The following is a 20,717-nucleotide window of genomic DNA, read 5'->3' as shown; positions in this document are numbered from 1 at the left end:
CCACACCCTCCACGAACTCCCTTGAAAAAGCCAGTGGTTTAGTTAGGATAGCCGGTTCAGTTTGCGTCCTCCCGGAAACGGCTGACGACCAAGAATGACACAACAGGCGGAAGCACGAACTCGGTCCAATGGACAACTATCGAGGAGGGCAAGGATAGACACCCGCTCCAGGGAAATACCCCCAGTGAACAGTTTGCCTCCTGAAGCCTCTTAGGGTTTAGAGTTCTATTTTAGCCGGTTCGCAGCTTAAGGTAGTGCGGCCCGGGGCACCGGCAGCCGGGTGACCACGGCGCTGCCGAAGTTCTTACGCTCAAGTGCAAGGGAAAAAAGTGTTGAGCTTCTGGAAGATTGCTTGTCATGGTGACCCTGCTAACGAGCCAGTCGTGCGTTTTGATATCTGGCAGTGCCAGGTACATGTCCTACAAAAACTGCGAACTGCTCCCTTCGCCAGGCTTCAGTTTACGTATCAGGGTGGACTAAACAAGACGTACCAACGCGGGCCGAACAGGCAACAGAGGAAGTATTAATTGGTTCAGGGGACCGCACGAAGCGTGCTGTGGCAAAGACATCACCTTTAGTCCACTACAGGTGCCACCGTAACAAGCCACACTTTCCCGACCATACTCAAGAATGCACAGTGATCACAAGAGACGCCATCCTTGGTCAACGGCATTCAGCCAGTGATCCTGCACGTTTCTGGCAGGACCTCGTTCTTTGATACACCTGTGCGTGGTGATATTCCAAGTGCTGATGCCATCATACTGAACAGGGGCACAGACCGCGGGTCCCACGACCTGGTCTTCAGTCACGGACACTAAACAGGCTGACGTCGAATACACTCCTCCACTGCAGGTCCACAGAAGATACCTGCCAATTTAGAGAAACAACCAAAGTCCGGGATATCCTTCCCGTTTTTTAAGCGTGCTTGCGTCAGCCCATGTTGATTGTGATCTTCCTCTGACTTTACCACCCAAAATGCATGAATCGAGACGGATACGCGGCCCCGCGCTGCCTGCTATGGTAGCCGCACGTTCTCGCTCGCCGTTTGACAAGATGCTTTGGGATTGTTTCCGGAGTACACGCCCGTCCTGCCAACAGTTTCCTCAAGACACCTTGGTCACTATCACCACTGAGGGACCGGAGTCGTGCTAGATAGATCAGCAGACTACAGGGTCCGTCCGGAACTCAGTCGGTTCATCATCGCTATCTGAGCCGTGGAAGCTCCAGCCGCAGTCTAGGCCGTCATCTCCTCCTCCAGGAGATGTAGCTGCAAGAGTGTTCACAGCAGGTCCGGTGGTTGTAGAGGTTGTTGTTGCGCCGGCGCACGAGGGAGGGGGTCCAAGCAAGCAGCTTTCATACGCGCATGGTTTCCTCGTCGACGATGCAGCGGCAAGTGCGGCAAGCTGTTGTGCACCTGCTGCGTTGGCCAGCGCACTGCTGTTTGTTGATCGCTGTCCACTGGACAGCAAGCAGTCACCGCTACGAGGATGCAGTCCTGCGGAGATCATGTCCTGATCCGAGAACAGCTCGAAGCCCTTTGCTAGCGATCTCTCCTCCGCCCTCCTGTTTTTACCGCTTGGATTCTCCAGCGGTGTATCAGTGGTTCGGCTCGCTCCAGAAGTTGACTGCGTTTCGCTGTTGCACTGGTCGCTCTCGTGCCACGGTCCGGCTGTCCGGAGATCCCGGCCAAGCACCAGCAGCTGAGAAACAAACCGTTGTAGGAAAGGCACTGTTTCGGCCTCATCGGAGTCGATCGCTGAGCTCAGTGGGCTATCATCTATGGCTTGAGTGCGGCCACTCGGCTCTTCATTCAAACGGACTGGCCACCTCCCTTCTGCGTCATGTTCTCTCTTCATGTATCCCGCACCGACCACTTGATTCTCGTTCCCCTGTCCTACCTGCGTTGGCAGGTAACACGCGTTCGCCACTCGCGGAACTGACGCGCGAGTCGCCTGGCCGCTGCAGGTCTGTTTAGGTGCAAGCGATCCCTCCCTCTGCATCTCCACCGGCTCTGCTCGATTTGACGTGGGGGGACGCTGTCTCATGAGGCACGCGATCCAGGAGTCCTCCGACTCCCAGCCCGTACTAGCTTCATTAACGCTGCCACCGCTCGGCGCGCCTTCAGCCGTCAGTCCCCGCCAGTTTTGCCTGTGTGGCTCTGCCGCCTCCGCACAGATAAATCTCGGAGACCTGTGGACAAGTCGCAGCACGGACGCCGTGGTCGTCTCGCCATAGCCGGTTACCCCCCCATCTGGGCTCGCCGTTGCGGATGGCGAAGCCGTCGCAGCTTGTTCGTCGTTGACGCGCTCACTAGCAAAGTTAAGTGTCCCAGTGATCGTCATTCTACTATGGCCATCGGGAGACACCGCAAGAGCAGCTGTTCTTGGCAAGGACTCTGGCCTCTTGGCACTGATGACTTCAGAAAGCTGCGACGATGCGGTATGCCATGAAGCTTCCGTCCGGCAATTGTCTGCCGACCCGGCTGTCCACTGGCAATGAGTTGCAGCAGTCAAGCCGTGGTCACCGCCGTCTTCGACCCCTAATGCCAGTCGCTGGGTCGGCGGTGAATACCCGGTTGGTGAGGCTCCGATCGCCATCGCAGCCGGCACGAACCGATTCCCGCTGTCAGGCTCCTCCTCCGCCAACGAGGCTTCAGAGAGGTGACCTGTAGTGTGCCCGCGCATCAGCGCTTGCCCTTGGAAAGGGTTTCGGTTTGACCCTCCGTGTACCGTGAACGACCCCCCAGCCGTCCGCATCTGACTGACAAATGGTGTTCGGAACAAGTCCGCCTTCCGACTCTGGTGCTCTAGACACTCAGAGTCAGAGCGTTCCCCTCCGCTTTCTCCTGCTTCGCACACTGAAGTGCCAGTGGCTGCCTTCGGCCGGTCTGCATTGCGGGAGGCATCCTGAGGACAAACACGGCGAACCTGGTAAATTGTGCCTCGCCCCGAGGACTGATTCAGCCCCAGGACAGCCCTTCGTGATGTCACATCGCCTCTTCGGAGCACAGGAATAGCTTCCTCGTCCACTGACCTAGACAGAGCACCCTGACCTTCATCAGGACTGAGGATCGATCGCACTTCTTGCTGCGGTACCCGGCACAGTATCCGGGGCGTCGCATAAGCTGCCGTCATCTGCTGCTGCGACCGCTGAAGGCGCAGCAGCTTCTCTCCCGTCAATAATGGTATGCCGCAGGTATTTCGGCTGCCAAAGCACGGCCGCACGGATTCGTCAACTTCCGAAGCTCCGGCAGGCCGCTGCTGGGCCGTCATACAATTTGAGGATGACGTGGACGAACTTGTAGCTGTCACAAGGCCGCTTCCTTCACTGCAGAAGCTGCTGGAAGGCGACCGCGCAGATTCCGAAGAACGGAGTATCGGTACCTCTTCCGCCAAAGAAGATTCAAAAGAATGTCTCGACGGTAAGCACCTTTGTGCCATTGTCCGCACCAGTCCTGCACCGTCCTCGCAGGCACTCACCCCGGGGTTAAAGGCATTCACGTGTAGTCTCTGCAGCGGCAAGCGGGGGATACGGCCATCGATCCGGCCAGTGCTTGTTTGTGACTGTTCCATATCGATGGAGTTCCTGCGGATTTTTTCCTGTTCGAAGGGAAGAGCAGGTGACCGTGGACAACCAGTACGTGGCGATGCACCTTTCCCAGAATCTTGCCGGTCCGAACCACGGGAAACGTCAGCAGCCGTTGCGGCGAAGTTACAACAGACGCGCATGCATTCATACGGGCCATGAAGCTTCGCTTGTTGTTCAAAGCTCCCAGCGCTTGTTTTCCGGACACGAAGCAGGGTGTCATGCTGAGGGGCCATGAAGCGCTCCGTCTGACCGTGGGGCCTTGAAAGCCGCATCGGATGCACTCCTTCAGACGGTATACACGCCACTTGTTGAGAATGCGTGGCAGCAGACCGGGAGTCGAAGGAACACTGTGCGGTCCGTTGGTGGTCGGGAAGACTAGCTGGCTGCGGGGGATGCCGTACAGGCTGTTGCTGCCACTGAGATTGGTCTCTCCGCACCGGGTCGAACACAGGAGAGACAGTTGTCGTGTTCGCGAAGGATCGTGCCACCGAAAACACTTTTGGTCCGTCAGGTCCATCTAGAGTCGGGACTGGTACTGCTCGTCCCCAACTGTGTGCGTCAATCCACTCTTGCCGGTCACACGCCCTTGGTGTGGTCGTCTGCTCGCCCCTGTTGCCTGCCATGACGACCCGTTTCCGGTGCGAGGCGAGAATCTGCTGCTGCTGATATTGTTGTAGCAATCGCTTCTGCTGTTGCAAATGGTCTAGCTGCTGCTCTAACTGTCTCTTCTGCTCTACAAGATGCAAAGTGTCCCGGGGCAATTGTCCAGATTGTGTCGGTTGGAGTCGTGTGCCAAGTCCTGTTTGATCCGCTGGCGAGCCCGGACAATGATGCAGAACTTCCTCAAGGCGCAGAGAGCCCAGGCTGGAGTCCTGATCGCGGCTGCAGCCACTCTGAAAATGGGTGGAAGGCGCGTGCGCACCCACTCGGCCCGTAATCTGATCTCCTGCTGTTCCTGATACGGGGACGTGGGACTGCTCAAGAACACGCTGCGACGGACGGTACCGTAGGAATGTGCGAGATGCCTGAGAAGCGGGTGTCATGACACACGACCGAGGGCTTGCTCCAGCTACCTTCGTGTCTGGGTGCTCCGCCATTCGCTCGTGCGGCAAGAAAGAATCTGCTGTCGAACAAACGCTGATGCTGTGCTTGCCGGCTGCGGTGGGATGGTCGGCCACTTCATGGTGGCGCTCCACTTTATGTCCACGTAGACAAGACGACCCGTTACACTCTGCAGATCTGCACAAAAGACACTTAACACTATACTTCGGCATCCCTTTTTTAAGCCGCGTCTCCGCGTCCAGCGCGCCAGTACCCTGTTGAAGCTGAGCGGGGTACAAAGCGCTGGCATTCTGAGCTTCTCCGTTCTCGTCATTTCCCCCGCAAGTAAGGACACCAGGACAGCTGTAAGACAGTGGGTTCTCGCATACGCGCCTGAGGTCTGTGGCAAGCCGACAAACCCGCGGGTGCCATAGAAAGGCTTGGGAGCCGAGCACCATCAATTTCTGTTGCACCCAGGAGTGCGCTAGTACGCGGTTCAACGACCACCGCCGAGTGGGATGGGGAGCTGTAAGTCCCAAAAAGAGAAGCCATGCTTCCGTCGAACCCTTGAAGACAGCAGGCGGAGGAGACGAGCGTAGCTGCTGCACAGTCCGTAGCACGTAGGGGGCTGCTGTTGCTGCGTCCAGGCCCTTTTGTCGGCAAATGAACCGACCGGAGAGAAACAGAAGAAGTGTCATGCCAACCGCGTAGTTGTCTATGCGTTCAGTAAGAGGGCCGGTAGAGTTAATAACCTCTGGGGGATTGATTTCCAGAGTGCTGCACGGACGGATCCGACATCAGCACAGCGCAGATTGACACCACTGCAGAGGGGGCACCCGTGACAGTTCGGAAGCTCGGGGTGCTCTTCAGATTTCGATGGACTCTCGGACTTCCATCATACTGGATACAGTAAAGGCTTCCACACACAACGACGTGGAGAAGAACCAGGCTAGGTCTGAAGCCTCACATGCAACCGGTTGTTAGGTAGTGCACGGCTGCAGCTGTCAAACCATGCTCTCTAGCTTCAACGTGGGACCAAACTGTGCTGAGCTGAGACACACTTTCAAAATCGTTAGGACGCACTGGCGAGACAGAGAAACACGTTCTAACATTGTGCGGTAGGACGAAGCCAGTGCTACGATCCGCTACGACTGCCACTTTGTCGAAAGTCCTACTGCTTCGAGCAACCGACGCACACCACGAGACGGGGGGGACGCCATCTCTGGGAGAGGAAACGAGACGGGGGGGACGCCATTTCTGGGAGAGGAAAAAAGCTATTTCTTACCCTGGCCACTCCATTGGTGTAATCTGACAATGGTCGATATGTTCCGACCAACCGAAGTCAGCAAGGACAATCCGTTTGTTTTTCTTGAAGCGAAGTATATTCGTCGGTTTGAGGTCACGATGCATCACCTTCTGTTCCTGAAGGAACAAGACAGCCTGAACAAGCTGAATGAAATGCAGAAAAGCGTCGTCCTCGTCGGTGCAGACTTGTTCACACCATACGGTGCCGCCTTCGACGTATTCTTGGACAATGAGCCACCCCTCAGAACCTTCCACAACTTCCTCCAGCCGCACAACTCCCGGGCACTGACAAGCAGCAAGGTTGACAATCTCCTTGAAAACCATATCTAACACCCGCTGTAGCGTGTCTTTTGGAAACTTCTGCGGTTGTAATAGCTTGGCAGCAAACACCTGCTCGGTGCTCTTTAACTTCTGCCTGGAATCAAGATTCTGCCCAGTCTCCTTGGAGGATACCATCTTTTGCGCCGAAGTTCTATTGTGGGCATTCTGAGGGTCTGTCGTTTCTCTGACTACTTTCCACACGTTGGCGTATGTGCCGGATCCGACGGACTCGAGCACGCGATAACCTTCAAAACAACTCTTGGTCGTGCGGCGCAGTGGAATGTCGTTCGGCAAAACTTCAGGAAGCGCAAGCTTCAGATTCACCCGGCGGCATGAGGAAGAAGAGGTCTTCTCCGTCCTGTCGCGAGACTGGGGGGCACTAAGGGAGTTTCCCCCCGGTGTGTGTGCAGACGCAGAGCAGCTCATCATGAAAAGCCGGGCCGTCACACTGACTAAGCAATCAGAGGGTCATTTTGAAAAGAATATAGGCGGAAGGAGGGCCCCGTGGGCGACAGCCGTGCTACCTCACTTCTTCCGAGGCGTGACACAGTCGCTGGTACGTGCGTTTGAGAATATTCTGGTCGCCTTGGGTCATTCCGGGTCAGACGGGCACCGGTATCTGTGGGGAGCGGACACAAAGTAACAAGAATTTCTCAAAAACTGAAAGCCTCCGCACAGAGAAAAAGGAGCCAATGGCCACAGAACACTCTACGACGGCAATGTCTGCTAGTGTCAGGCGCCGTGGAAACGGCCCAGTTGAGCTCTTCAGTCGAGTTCGGGTCTATCATCCTTTCAGTGTCCGGACGGCTAAGCTGAAAAGAACAACCGCTTCTCCCGAGAAAGGGGAACTCGAAAGATTCGAGCTCAACGTACCAGGCGGTCTGTCAACTGATCGAGTTCAGCCTTATGCCTAGAGACGAGTGTCCAGACACTCAAAGGATTGGGACTTTAGTCTGCGTTTTTGGAGGTCGCACTTGGCCCTTCAATTGAAACTTGAACATCCGAACGATAAGCGCGTGCACACACCTCTGCAGCAATATGACAGTTCAGTGAGGTCACACCGGCTGATCTGTCACGCCACAGACTGGGTAGCAGTGGTCCAGAACTATACACAGTGTTCTGAGAGAAGTGAACAAAGCCAAACAGACAATATATTCGATAGGACGCGGTGTAAAACAACAGACAGTCTGTAACTTTACAGTCGAGCTCAGTCGTGTAGACACCGAAGATTTCGGGGGCGGCGCGTCGCCCGCAGGTCAGCCGCCCCCGACAGGCTCCGGCGAAACCGTCGACCGCACAACCGCACCCAGGTTCACTCGGGAGAGGATCTACAGTCGTCCAAAAAAAACTGGTTGCCAATGTGACGAGACAGAGAGGGGAAGCTACTAATGCTACGCGGACGCGCACACGGAGTCAGCCTTTCGCGCAGGAGCGGTGCACGGGTGAATGAGATGCCAAAGACACCGAAGGAAAGCGCCCAGTGGCTCTACCGCGCAAAAGAAGTTACCTTGAATACTCTAGCGACCCGGCATGTAATTCCAGGATTCCTTAGAAGGTGCCGGCTTTGACCAGTCCAGCGCGGCGGCGCGTCGAGCGACAAGTAGATGCACGTCACCGACGCAGATGTCGTGGCAAAACCCATTCGTTTGAGGGCCAGTTACAAACCACCACCGCGCTGTCCCTTCGCGTCTTTTCGCGGAAGCTCGACAAGGGGCCACAGGTCTTGCAGACCGGATCGAGTAGGAAGCATGATCTCGAAGAGTAAAAAGAAAAAGAACTCCACAAGCAAAAGAACCAGGTTTTTCTCTACTGAGGAAGAAACACCAAATGAGCCCAAGCCCCAAGCCTCAAGACACGAGCTTGGGCGGCGTCGAGGGGCTGTCTAGTTAAGTGAGGGCTTCCAGCCAGCTAGAAGAGTCAACTTGCCACCTTCCCGAAGGAAAACCAAGTACACGGACAAATACCAACGCTCAAAACCGAGACAGAACGAACAAGCAAGCGAAGCCGCGTTTTTGAATTCTTAGGACCCAGTTGTGAAATTCACTCTGTACTCGTTGAGTCTGACCCGCCGTAACGAACCGAAAGTGCGGGGCCGGGCCGCCCAGCAAGCGAACCACCGCCCGGGAGCTCGCGGCAGGGGTCAAGGGACATGCGAGACAGTCCATCCACTCAGCGTTGTCCCATGTAACTACGCCAAACCCTTTCGGGAGGTGCCTTCAGTTGGCCATTCTTTTGGAAGCATCATCGTTCGGGGGTAAGCTCCCGACAAGTCTCTTGCGACACGTTTGGTACACGCCCTACTAGTAGCACACTCAACGTTGCCAGGGCCTTCAGAACGTCCCTCAATGCTAATAGCTGTCAGCCCAGCACAAGCAAACCCCACTTACGCTGGCCGCAGCAAACGGTCATGTCAAATCTTCTTGCAAGTAAACATGGCGCTTTAACCAGACGGCCTCCCGAGAGTGGGTATTTTATCATTCTAGAAAGTGACTCACGTCCTCAACGAGAAATACTGTAAGTGTGGCACGTGCGCTACCAAGGCCGCGGCGAGCTCTTCAGCACAACACCGTGTCTCACTGACTAGTCACACGTGAGCCGGAAAGGTTAGGTGTAACTCTAATCAGTGCGACTGGGGGGCAGCCTAGATTTCTTTGCAGGAGAAATTTCGTGTTCGTGAGACACTTGGGGAAGGGTCAGGTACGCGAGCGAGGTGAGAAGTATACAAGGCTGTTCAGCAACTACAGGGGGCAGTCTCGGTTCCCCTCCGGGGCACTGACTCTAACGAAATACCTGACTGTGTGACGGCGAGAGTACGTATTCGGGGCGCGCGCCGCGTCTCTCCCAATAGACGGGTTGGACGTGTTGAGCTGTTCGCCTGTGACAAAAACGGGTCTACGGCCCTGTATGGCCAGCACTGGCACAACAGATTTTGCGACTCTACAGCTTCCGCTGTAGTGTAGCCAAACGAGGCGCGGCCGCCTAAAACCGGCGCAACTCGGCAGCGTCCCTGGAGCCCGTCTCACGCCCGGGCGGAAAGGTTGTGGGGGCTCCTTCAGCATACTTGTATCACCGAAAAAGCGTGAGCATTCCCGTAGAGGAGGACGAAGGAATGGTCTGATGTACGTCCTTCCGCTCCCTTCTTGTCGTTCACTCCATTAGGAAACGATGGTCATCGTTACAGCTCGCAAGCTTGTTATCCCCTCAGTGTGACCACGTCCTCTCCGCAAATATCCAGCCGGAAATTTGATATAGTAACCCTGCAAATCAGCAGCCGCAAGTGGTACCGGCGATGGCAGAAGAACTTTGGCGTGTGGAGTTTTAGGCGTGTCCGGGGCCGCCGGTAAGATCGCTGGACCCTCGTGTGTACACGCCAAGGACGTGGCAGTGCATCGGTCTCGAGGGTGCGACCTCCTTGAGACGACAGAGAGGCGCTCCGTTCTGGGGTGATGAAGATCCTCTACGGGTTTGTTCCGCCAAAGCCAGTGTGTCAGCAGCTTCACCTCCCTACAGCTACGGCAACAGATCTCTTAATCCCCTTCTGAAAGACCCTTATCGTTTCTGGTGACACCCTAACGACAATACGGCAGCTGATCAGAAAGTCGAGGGCACTCCGCTGGGGCCATAAGCCAGGCACTTTCGGAACCCTCCGCTGCTGGCTCTCTTTCGTGTTCGTGAAAAAAAAGCTTAGTAATCGAGGGGCTGACAGAACGAGGGCCCCTGTCGCAGCTCGAGAAGCCGGAGAACCTTGGTAGAGTGCCATCAGTCACCGCACGTTTGGCAGCGCAGAGCTAATTCTGCTTCGTGGTCCCTGGACAGCGGAAAAATTATGTCCATCAACGTCTTAGAGGGCCAAGCCCTAAGCCATTTTGAGTCATAACGGCAAGCCGTTTCATTTAGTTCTCATCACTTTTCTCTCACCCAATGCATAACACGGCCGGGGCACTCTCACCCACAAAACAGGACAAGAGGTGAAAAAAATCAGGTCGCCCGATGCTAACAGCGAACAAATGAGGGAGGTGCGGGAGTGGCGGAATCAGAGAAGCCACTGTTTCGACCCAGCTCACTGGTGACGGTGTTCTACATGGGCACTACAGGCAGCCCTAAGAGAGTCTGACGCCACGAGGTCGGGACGAGGAAAAGAAAAAGTCACTTTTGGTAAAGCTAGTGAAAGTGACGCTTATCTACCTGCACACTGCCATGCTGTAGATATCTTCGCGCTGCGTCCCTGCAAGCCACTACGCAAAAACGTGAGTAAAGACAGAGACCACAGGGAAGAATAGAGCCGCCTGCCTAGGAAGTACGAGTGCAGGCGCTCGCAGCCTCGCCGGCTGCAGCACGTGACTGGAACGCGCCTGCTTCTATCCTGTCGTCAGATACCGAGTGTAACGGGCAGTTCAGATTTTGCATGCCTTGCGGTTCATCCAGCTGAAGTGTTTGTAAGCCAAGAGGTTATGAATAAGTAGGGTTACCTCAACCAACAGACGCCACAGACAACAAGAGTACTATATCCTCATGCGGAGAGCCTATAAAGCCTCCTGAAATAATGTATGAACAGCATCCTCAGCACGAACAAGTCTCCGTCAGACGTGACAAGACAGGAAAGACAGGAACCTGGAGGATCCCTGTCCTGTCACCTTGTGCTTGCTGCCGCCAGCGGCGCGAAAGCATTTGAAACTTCGACGTGACTGCGGCAGCTCGCTGTGACCTCTGCGTCACCGAGCAACACGCTCCTCCGGCTTCCACGGAGAATGTTCGTATGCGAAGATCCCGAGAGGTCGCCCATTCACAGCCGGCGACGAGACAAACTCCAACGCATGGGGCTACGAACCCACGCATATGCCGTTGTCCATTGCATTCCCTTCCAAATGCTTCGGAGACTTCATCTCTTCTTCTTGATACGGAGTATATGTATCGCGGAAGTGAAAGTGACTCAGAGCAATCCCACCAGGCCTTTTATAGTCATGTGAGGGGTTTAAAAAACATCGACGGAGATATGACGCATCACGTCAATGTCTCTAGCAATCCTCCGTTGCTGTTTCACCGCCCCCGTGGTTCTCTGCCTCCTTCTTCAGAACGTTTGCCTCCCCGTCTTCTTCCACCCCCCTCGCCTCCTCCACCCCAGCCCCGGCCACCACCTCTCCCGCCTCTTCCACCTCCTCGTCCCCCCCGGGGACCCCCGAAGCCTCCGCGAGGTGGACCACTCCCGGGCCTGACAGGGAAAGGAGGTGTCTCACCCTGGGGAGGAGGCATCATGCCGAACACCCCCGGGGGAGGTCCGCCTACTAAGCTGGGAGGCGGGAGAGCCGCGAAGGGCGGACACAAGGGAGGATATCCGGGACCGGGGATGGGAGGGAAGCAAGGGGGAGGAAAGAAGGGTACACCACTTGGAGGAGGAGCCATCATTGCCTGTACCTAGTGGCACACGACACAAAGGTGATGAGCACGCGACATTGATTGTCTTTTCAAGTTTTCTGACGCAAGTCAAGCAAGACGGAGGGAAGGACTGTAACTGCCAACAGGACGAAACATGTGACAATGGCAATTGAACCTCGAGCAAGGCAAAACGGAGCGGATGAGGGAAGGTAACTCCGGAAGAATTGGATTCCCACCGAGGCGAGAAAACAGCAGCAAACACTTGACTAAAAAACACAGCACACTACTGAAGGACCTCGCGAAGACAGAAAGAAAGAAGCAGACGTGAACACTGAGTACAACATTGACCATTTGCTCTTGATATGTATGCTCAAGACACAAGAGCAACTCAACTGTCAGCGGCCATGTGAGATGGTGGGACATAGACCTGAAAGTCCAGGCTAATTTCACAAGAAAGTCATGTGTGTAGGAGCCTTGCCAAAAAAATACATTCCGATCTCGCAATGCCAAGACACACCAATCGCGCGCGAACTCGAGACCGACAACTAAGCAGTGTGCTTGTGTACCTACCGCTCCCTGAGGTACAGCATATGTTGGCGAAGCTGCTCCGCTCGCAACCAGCCCAGCGGTCGCGGCTGCGTCAAGACCCATATGGTCTCCTGTCTGTGCTGCGATGTCATCTGCACGTCCACAACCGCTGCCCCCATCGCCGTCTTCCGTGCTTCTCGGCCCCTCACGCGGAAGGACCGAGGGTCGATCTCCTTCGGTCGGAGCTTGCCCGACTGTTCCTGGACTATGCATCGGAGCAGAGGTGAGCTCGAGAGGAGGAGGCCCCTGAGCATCCGAGGCGATGACTGGAATGCCAACAAAAGAGAACGCAGAAACGCAGGGGAAAAGCTGCTGAGGTGGCTCCACCGGAATAGCCGCCGCTCCAGGAGGAGCAGGATCTGGAGGAGGAGAAGGATTTGGGTGCCGGTGGGGCTCCTTAGAACCGGTGAAGTCGATACCTGCGGCAATTGAAGGGAAAGTTCAAACACGCCAAAATTCGAAAAACGGGAATTCCAAGGGCGTTGTGTTGGAGTCGCAAGTTTCACGGCATGCATGACCTCCACTCCGACCCTTTCTGCAGCTGCTGGTGTGTGCGATCAGTCTAGTTAACCTCCACTCGCATGTCCTCACAAGACTACTAGATACAAAGAAACCCGACATGTCCACTACAACTTCCTGTAGGGAGCTTCCACCCTCCTCACACCACTCCCCAGCCCGAAGCGTCACACGAACATCATAATGCGATCGCCTGTTTAACAGGGTGTCTGTTTGTTACGCCTACGTGTACGGGGGGGGCACTGCCACGACTTGGGCGCCCACGATACATCAGCGCTAGCTAGGCTAGCTACTCGAACACGGTAGCTCAATGGCAAAGCGACAGACCGGGTAGGATCCACACGACCGAGACTAAACTAACCCCCTTGAATCTCCGATAAGGGCCGCATGCTTCGGTGCTGATCGTTCATATCTGTCTGGGGCGAGCAACCCCCAACTGCACCCGCAATCAACATAACGAGAATTTCCTCCAGAGCTCAGAGCTAAGGAAAAATGTTACGACGGACTCATGAAGACCTATATATAAGCACAGAGAACTACGAGCTTTTTACTCCGGTGAACAGCCTAACCCCTGTAATCAGTCGAAAGCGCGTTTTCAACCAACGAAGTCCAATTAAAAGGACAGACTGATCTGTCTCCACAGACGTAAGAAGACAACCACGACGCCGTCTGGTTTGCTAGGGAATAATACAATGCCCCACTACTTACGCAGAGGGACAGTGAACTTCATAGTGACTTGAGGATGGACGATGCGCTTAGGCACCAGTGCCCCATCCCCTTTGCCACGCTCTCCCTGAAAGCAAATCGGCGAACAGGAAAGCATTCTCGTGCAAAGATTGGGATCTACTTGTTGACACCAAAAAAGAAGATTGTCTTCACACGACACGCGTCTTTTTAAATGACAGAGCGATCTCTTTTCTTCACCTCGGTCAGCGTCAGGCCCAGTGCCACCACCTGGATCCCCACGCGGCTTGCTATAACAAGGCGGAGAGCACGGCAAACTCTCTATGGATCACATGTACTCTTTGCCTGTCGGCTGTCATCTCCAGAGAAGGAAGACGCCTGCTACCCCCGTCGTCTACACCTGTTTTCTGCTAAAAGAACCACGAACGACAAAGAAAGGCCAACTCCCTCGCACACTGTTCGTCAACACAGAGACACAAGGTTGGTACCAGACAACGCAGAAACAACATGGGAACCACAGTTGAATGAGGAGCGCAGTGTACCAATCATTCGGCGTGGTAAACCTATGCAGCATCGGGACGAAAACCTAGGAGGACTTACAGCGATAACGGCGGCGCATCTGCCAATTTCTTTGTAAGTATGCATGCGACGAAGCTTATCAAACTTGTCCGCGTCCGCCTGCGTATGACGCAGCTGCGTAAGATGTTGAGCCGCTTCCTCTCCTGTCAGTTCATCGCCGTGCCCGAGCGATTGCTGTACAGAGTGAAACATACAGCGGCACGCATGGCATGTTCCAGTTCTCAGGTGAAAGAAACTGCGCTACGACTTTTCTGTTCGAACGCCTGAGGTTAATCACCCACTTCGGACCCCGAAGCTCTCCACCAACACCCCGAACTGTCCTCCCCTGACACTCAAGCTACCTCGTGACTTCTCAAAAAGAAAGAGGGTGACTCTGGCGGTGTCCTAAGCCTTGGACTCCCCCCGCAATCAAACCTCGTCTGTAGTAATAATACATATGCACCCTCCGCTGTTCCTCTTTCTGTCTAGCGTACCTCCGACAGAATGAGGGACAGCGTGCTTGAATACTCATCAGTCGACAGAAGAAACGGAAAGCTACAGTTTGTTGAGTGGGTGCTGTATGCTGAACGGTATACATGCCCAGGAAATGACTTTATAGTACATACAGGGCTACAATAACTAGGACCTATCCACGATAAAGGCTTGCCTCATATCGTCGTCCGTGAAAGTTGGTACGACTCTTCACATGTCGTTTATATAACACTTCTTAAAATAGAACTTTCTTTGAATATGAGGATCGATATGGCCCGACGGTTAGACCCTGAGCACCTTTACAGGACTACAATAAGTAGAACTTATCTATGATAAAGGCTTTCCTCACCTTGACGACAAGAGGCTCTTCGAGGGGATCAAAGAAGACCAATGCCACGAGGCCGTCATTCAGTGACAAAAACTTCACCCGCGCTGGACACACACAAAAAGTCAAAAGCGTTGGCGTGACTCCTTCAGTCTCCAAACATCTGCCTCACACGTTTGCTCAAAGAACAGGAGCTTCTGGTTTCAGGAACCCCGGGTATCCCTTGCACGCGGAGCCGAGTATCCCTGCCCGACTGCTTAAGAAAAGCGATGTCCGGGACAGCAGTTCTCTTTTTTCTCTAGCAGGCCAGCAACGGTGGTAATAGCATCAATCCGGGAAGATAGATAGTCTTGCTATGTGGGACTAAATAACAGAGTAAGATTCAGGATGTGCCGCACACCTCGGCGTACTGTACGTCCACTTGCGCTGACTTAAGAGGGGCATCATAGGGAACAAAAAAGTGTGTACAGCGTTGTAAACAACAGTACCGAGAAAACAAACGGCATCGGTTTATTGATAATCTACGGTAAGAGACTAACTTTCTCTTTCTTCCTCTGCAAGATCAACGCTCCCGCCCTTCCCGGGCAATTCCATTTGAACCTCATCATCAGCGGTGGGAGAGTAAGTACCCTCCTCTTCCAGTCTTCTACGCTTTGCTGTATCCTGAAGATTCTCTCCTAGTTTCGCTAAAGACATGAGCTCTTCTTCTGCCTTCGCCTTGGTTTCTTCCCCAGCCGGAGTCTTCTTAGCAGACTGTGCAAAACGATCTTGTCCTGTGGCCTGTTTGGTGTCTACAGCACCTTGAGCTCCCTGGCTAGCTGTCGATGTGTCTCCGCGTTTTCCCTCTCCGCCCGGGCCTCTCTTCGTCTGTCCCCCGAAAGAAACCGAACCAGTTCTCGGCGTGGGTCCTACGACAGACGCTTGTTGACGCACGCCATCGCATCGAGTTGTGGAAAGTCTCTCTGGTGTGGCCTTCTCTGAAGACGCTAGGCCTTCCGAAGAAGCTGGTGCATTTGACAGTTGAGGCCGGGATGAAGGACCTGGTCCAAGAGTCGAGCCAGATACAGAAGAATTTGCCTCGGACGCCTGAAACAGAAAAAAGACACGAGTTGAGTATGGCCTTGTTTGATACGGCAACTTGCTGCCCTAGCCATGTCCGTCATTCGAAGTGACGCCTCCGCAAACTACTATCCACACTTCACTACATCAGGCCTGAAAAACGCGCCGCAGGGGGCCAGCTGCAACCGTGGCGGCGTTCCGGAAGAATGATGAGCACGCATCCCTATCTCAAGCTGGGGTGACGTAAGTGCAAGACTGATCAAGAAGACGCGTCATATAACTACATGTTGCCAAGGTCTCCTACCTGTGCGCCGAACGTCGCTTTCCAGGTTAGAAAGAGCTTCTCCGCCACTGCGGAGACCTCCTCGCTGCATGCCTCAAAATCACACTTCGCCACCTTCTTCCGTTGGGCTATTGCTCGGACCAGGAACGGCATCTGAACAAATTCCGTCGACACACAGAAGAAAAGAAGGCGCAAGAAAAGTACTGCCCCGACACTAGCCGTGAACAATGGGAACACGAGAAACGGGTTTCGCTACTGTGTATAGACAGTCAACACCGGAGTGCCTACAGTCGTACCGCCACAAGTGCGGAACATAGCCCCTGGAGAGCAGCGGAGAACCGGGGGGGAAGTGGCGGGTCTCACAGGAAGGCCCGAGTGAAGGCAAGACGAAAATCCAGCTGTAGATGACTATTTTGTATCACGCGGCGACCAAGGTGAAGAAGATCAGAAAACTCACAGTACAGCCCCGGCCAGCGCGCACTCGCATCTGTAGCGGTACTAAGGACGCATGCAAGCCACCATGCATGTACGTCAGGTGAGAAGTACTACATGTGCGCCTGTGCCAGACGGCTACAGCATTGGAAGAGGCACAAGTTATGACGCGGTTTCTCACATGTATCTTTTTCTCTAAAGACTTCTCAACAGAAGATGGAGCGTGTGCTTGGCCATATAGAGAAAGAAGCAACCATCGGCTGGAGAACATCTAATGTCTTACCTGTCATAATCATCACCGTCTGAATGTCCCCACAGAGACACACGAAGCAGGACCCAGAATCACGATAAGGTCCTACATACCCAGCTAGTTGTATGTATGGAGGTCGAGAGAAGCATAGACTCTTTGACGGACCCGCTTTTCAACAATCTGCTTCCACATGATCCGCCCGGAAAAACTTGCGCACAACTGCTCGTGGGTATTCAAACTCAGTGAATACTTTTTCATAGACCAAGTGACAAGGAGGCTACCTACTACAAGCGGAACTGTGTGAGCGAGGGGTTCTTCGCTTTGATGTCTAAGGAAGCAAAGAAGCTGTCCTTACTTTGCTCTGTATTAGATCCTGCCGGGCTGGCCGCAGTCGCTGTAGGACTTTGAGTGCAGAAGCCAACAAGCCCTCATGCTCCTCGACACTTTCCGGAGACGTCGCCACTTCTTCCATCCATTCGCGAAGCAAAACGATTCCATTGCTTTTGATAAACTGGGGGAATACTGAATCTGCTGACCGTAAGAGTATCCCTGAAAACAACACACACACAAGATACAGAAGGGCAAAAGGTACACCACCTTCTGCATTGTCGAACACAAGAGGAACGGCAGCTTCCCAAAGAAAAGTAAGCTACGTTCTCTTCTTCTGTTTTGTTGGGATACCCAACTCGATAGCCTGCTATGGCCTTCTAAGAATGTAGACAGCTAAGCGCCGCTCAAAACACAGGCCACGACGTGTGATAGAAACACCTCGAGCAAGCATGGTAGAGAACTCGTTAAAGCAAAAGAAGACAATAACCACCCTGTCACTCGAGACCACCTGGCACAGCCGCGTCGCATTTGTCTGAGTGTTCCGCTGCATACACTAGCTAACTGAGGATCACAAAAAGCTAACATCACGATATCTATCTTCTTAGTCACCACCAGATTCATTTGCTGCTTTGCTACTTGACTTACGAATGGCGTAGTGCTGCGACCAGGGTTCTAGACAGAGGTCCTTCATTGCTGTTACGAACAGTGCTGCGCAGGCCTGAAAACAGTGACAGGGATCAGGAGAGGTGCTACTACTACACCAACACTTTCAAAAGAGTCCTGAGCCCTGCTCTTACGGTTGTGGCAATTGAAACGCCAAAATGTCTTCCCTGTCGTTACCGTGTGACCACAATACAGCTGACTGACTCAGTAACGGGGACGTCGCGAAGGAAAGACGCTAAGAGGGGAATCGCATTCCCCAAGTGTTTGCGTAACTGTGATGACAGCAGACGCCCCAAGGCCTTTTTCATGATATCTTCCATCGAACTCTCAGCCGTTAGCACCTACATTCCATCCAATTGTTCGCTAGTGACCCATCACACCCATCTTCCATCGGTATATATGTCACTACGCAAAAGAGAAAGCAGCTGGAGAAAACTCTCAGGTTCCAGCTTGCTGCCGTAGAGACAACGCCGTTGCGTACTCCCCCCCTCCCGCTTGGAAGCTGCGGGGAGAGGAGCGGAGTCGTTTATTAGCTATGTCTAGAAGCGCATACGGAGTCGCGTTTATACTCACTCCCAGGGCTATCAACAGAGCTGACTGTGAAAGGCGAAACAACGGTCTCTTACCTCTTTCAGTACAGGCAACTTTTGTCCATCCGCTTGCTTACAAAATTTTTGAAGCCGCGTCTTCACGGTCTCTCTGACATCCGCCGTGTCCGATCCTCCTCCTCCTTTGACTCGACTCTCAGTTTTCCTTCCGTTCTTCTTTTGTGCATCCTCATCACTGCTTGAACTGCTGTCACTGCTGCTGTCACTGTCGCTGCTACTACTTGACTGCCTGGCCTTTCTTGTTTGCTGTGATGGCCCATGTAGAGGAAGTCCACGAACCCCCCCCCCACGGGAGTGTGCATTGTCAAGTTCTCCTCCTCTCCCCTTTGTTTCTCTACTCTGTTGTAAACGCCTTAACATGGCTTCTGAACGAGGCACCCATTTCTCTGGGCGCTGATCAGCAGTTCCAAACATCGATCCGCGATCAATCCGGACATTCTGTCGGTCCAGAGGCAGTCTCTGCCGTATACCCGACAGCCCGCCTCCTAAGCGATATGAACGGGCAGGAACAGGCAGCTGTTGGTGCATCCTATTAGGCATGCTGCTACGCCCGGTCATACTACCTCCTCCTTGTATCAGTCGATTTACATGTTTCCCTCCAAGCCCTTCTCCACCACCCATTGATCGATTCTGAGCTGCAACTGGCGATCTCCCCCCACTTCCAGAAGGTCCCCGAGCAAAAGAAGCTGTAGTACTAGTGGAACTGGAGCTGCGTAGACTGGAGGGTATGTACTCATCGTCATTCGGATCATCCCCTTCTGTATAATGAGACTGACCTTTCAGCTTGTTGAATTTACGAAACTGATCTGCGTACGTCCATCCTCCGCTGGCGCGGTGTGAACGTGAAGACCGTTTTTCGCTTGCTTCATCACTGTCACTTGACTCGCCCCTGCTGCTTGCATCCGTCGGCGACTGGATCGACAAGCAACAGCATCCCCAGCGTTCGGTTACGCGGAAGGAAGTCGAGTCTTCAACTGATGGTGTCTTCTGCCTGGCCCCAGACACGACTAGCGGCACCAAGAGGTAGTTCAAGCAAACTGGACAGCATTCGATACAGCAAGGTGCCGAAGCGGATCGATGAATTAGCTCATGCCTTGTTGGAACTTGGCCCGTAGGTGCCTGACCTGGACGCGGCGTAACTGCTGTTGCAGGACTCTGGTCCACAGAGGAATTAGGTTCACTTGGCGTCTTCTTACAGTGCTCCTGTGCATACCCGATGAGTTCCGTGTAAGTAAATCGCGGTGGAGACAGAGCGCGCGAAACCGTTGAAGCAGTGCAGTCCATGAGGGAAGACACAAGCTTGCGGGCTGCCAGCTTTTGAACTGAAAAAAAGGGAACAACGCACACCCCACAACAAATTGGCTCCGGAATCAGCTGGACAAAAATCGAACCCCCGCCGGACCTTCTGCGAGTTTCTTCGACACTCGCATCTCAGCGGCCACGCGAAGCAACCAGCGAGATCGTGCACCCCACAATGATACTGCCTGTCCGAACTTTCGGACCTCTGTCTCGTCGCTTGAAGGCAAAACACGTACAAGTTGGGAGAGCTGAACGCGCAGGCTGGAGGAAGGCGGCACAGGACCTGTTGTCTAATTCTACATGTAAGACGCTTTGGCGTGCCCACACTGAAAAAAAGACGACCGCCTGTCAGCCAAGTCTAGGTACGGGTAAGTGATCGTTTGTTGTGGCGATACTATGGAATAGCACAGAAGGCTTTCCACTGAGATATATCACTTTTTAGACAGACGCAACGATATACATCATTTGTTGACGCGCCCTCAAGGCATAACCTAAATATACATCTACGTGCGTGGCCCGAAAGCAGGTGCCACTCCCTCCGCGGCGCTTCACACCACACGTGAAGAAGTAAACACATTCAACGGTGTCCTATCTCTTCGTATAAAACCCCCCTTGGGTCTGGGGAGAGGACAGCAAGGACAGAATGTGCCGGCTGTCACACCGGCGAGCAACTAGATAACGGACAGGCCCTCCCCCTCTTGTGTGCTGCGGGCCTCACTGCCGCTCCGAGGCACGGTACGAGGGCAATTGTGCGCGACCTCGTAGTCCACCCCAGCTGACAACAATAGGGACAAAATGACCAGTGGAGGCCCCTCTCTGTTCAGTTGCGCCTTCTCATTTGGTCACCCTGCCGATTCGAGGGCATGACTGAGGTGCGAGGTTTCGGTGTCAGGAAGAGCGTTCGCGAACGTTTTGCTGGGAGTTTCGACAGTTTGTTTCGGACGACTGAGGGAACACCAGCACCAAAGCAGCGACCCCTCCCTCCCCCCCCGCCCCGTTGTG

The 20,717-nt window shown here is 54.1% G+C and overlaps 2 protein-coding genes across 2 annotated transcripts in view; both read right to left on the bottom strand.

Annotated features, from left to right (window-relative positions):
- Positions 1-469: 469 nt before the first annotated feature.
- Positions 470-8,276, bottom strand: CSUI_004537 (myosin-light-chain kinase). The gene is made up of 4 exons (XM_068064725.1): positions 7,763-8,276; positions 7,129-7,283; positions 5,915-6,874; positions 470-5,406 (listed from the first exon to the last, which is right to left on the bottom strand). Exons 3-4 carry the CDS (start codon positions 6,682-6,684, stop codon positions 1,158-1,160), a joined length of 5,019 nt encoding a protein of 1,672 aa, XP_067923300.1. The 5' UTR covers positions 6,685-6,874; positions 7,129-7,283; positions 7,763-8,276; the 3' UTR covers positions 470-1,157.
- Positions 8,277-10,109: 1,833 nt separating this feature from the next.
- Positions 10,110-20,717, bottom strand: part of CSUI_004536 (uncharacterized protein) — an 18,822-nt gene continuing 8,214 nt past the window's right edge. Inside the window, exons 4-13 of the mRNA XM_068064724.1 lie at positions 18,435-19,738; positions 17,791-17,863; positions 17,171-17,364; positions 16,155-16,286; positions 15,331-15,877; positions 14,816-14,898; positions 14,017-14,169; positions 13,441-13,525; positions 12,199-12,635; positions 10,110-11,667 (exon numbers count right to left, since the gene is read on the bottom strand). Coding sequence (XP_067923299.1) covers positions 11,293-11,667; positions 12,199-12,635; positions 13,441-13,525; positions 14,017-14,169; positions 14,816-14,898; positions 15,331-15,877; positions 16,155-16,286; positions 17,171-17,364; positions 17,791-17,863; positions 18,435-19,738 — 3,383 coding nt within the window. The 3' untranslated portion in view covers positions 10,110-11,292. The remainder of the gene's footprint in view (positions 11,668-12,198; positions 12,636-13,440; positions 13,526-14,016; positions 14,170-14,815; positions 14,899-15,330; positions 15,878-16,154; positions 16,287-17,170; positions 17,365-17,790; positions 17,864-18,434; positions 19,739-20,717) is intronic.

The sequence above is a fragment of the Cystoisospora suis genome, assembly GCF_002600585.1.
Source record: "Cystoisospora suis strain Wien I chromosome Unknown contig_2139, whole genome shotgun sequence".
NCBI classification, from domain to species: Eukaryota; Apicomplexa; class Conoidasida; order Eucoccidiorida; family Sarcocystidae; genus Cystoisospora; species Cystoisospora suis.
This window is presented reverse-complemented; position numbering and strand designations above follow the sequence as displayed.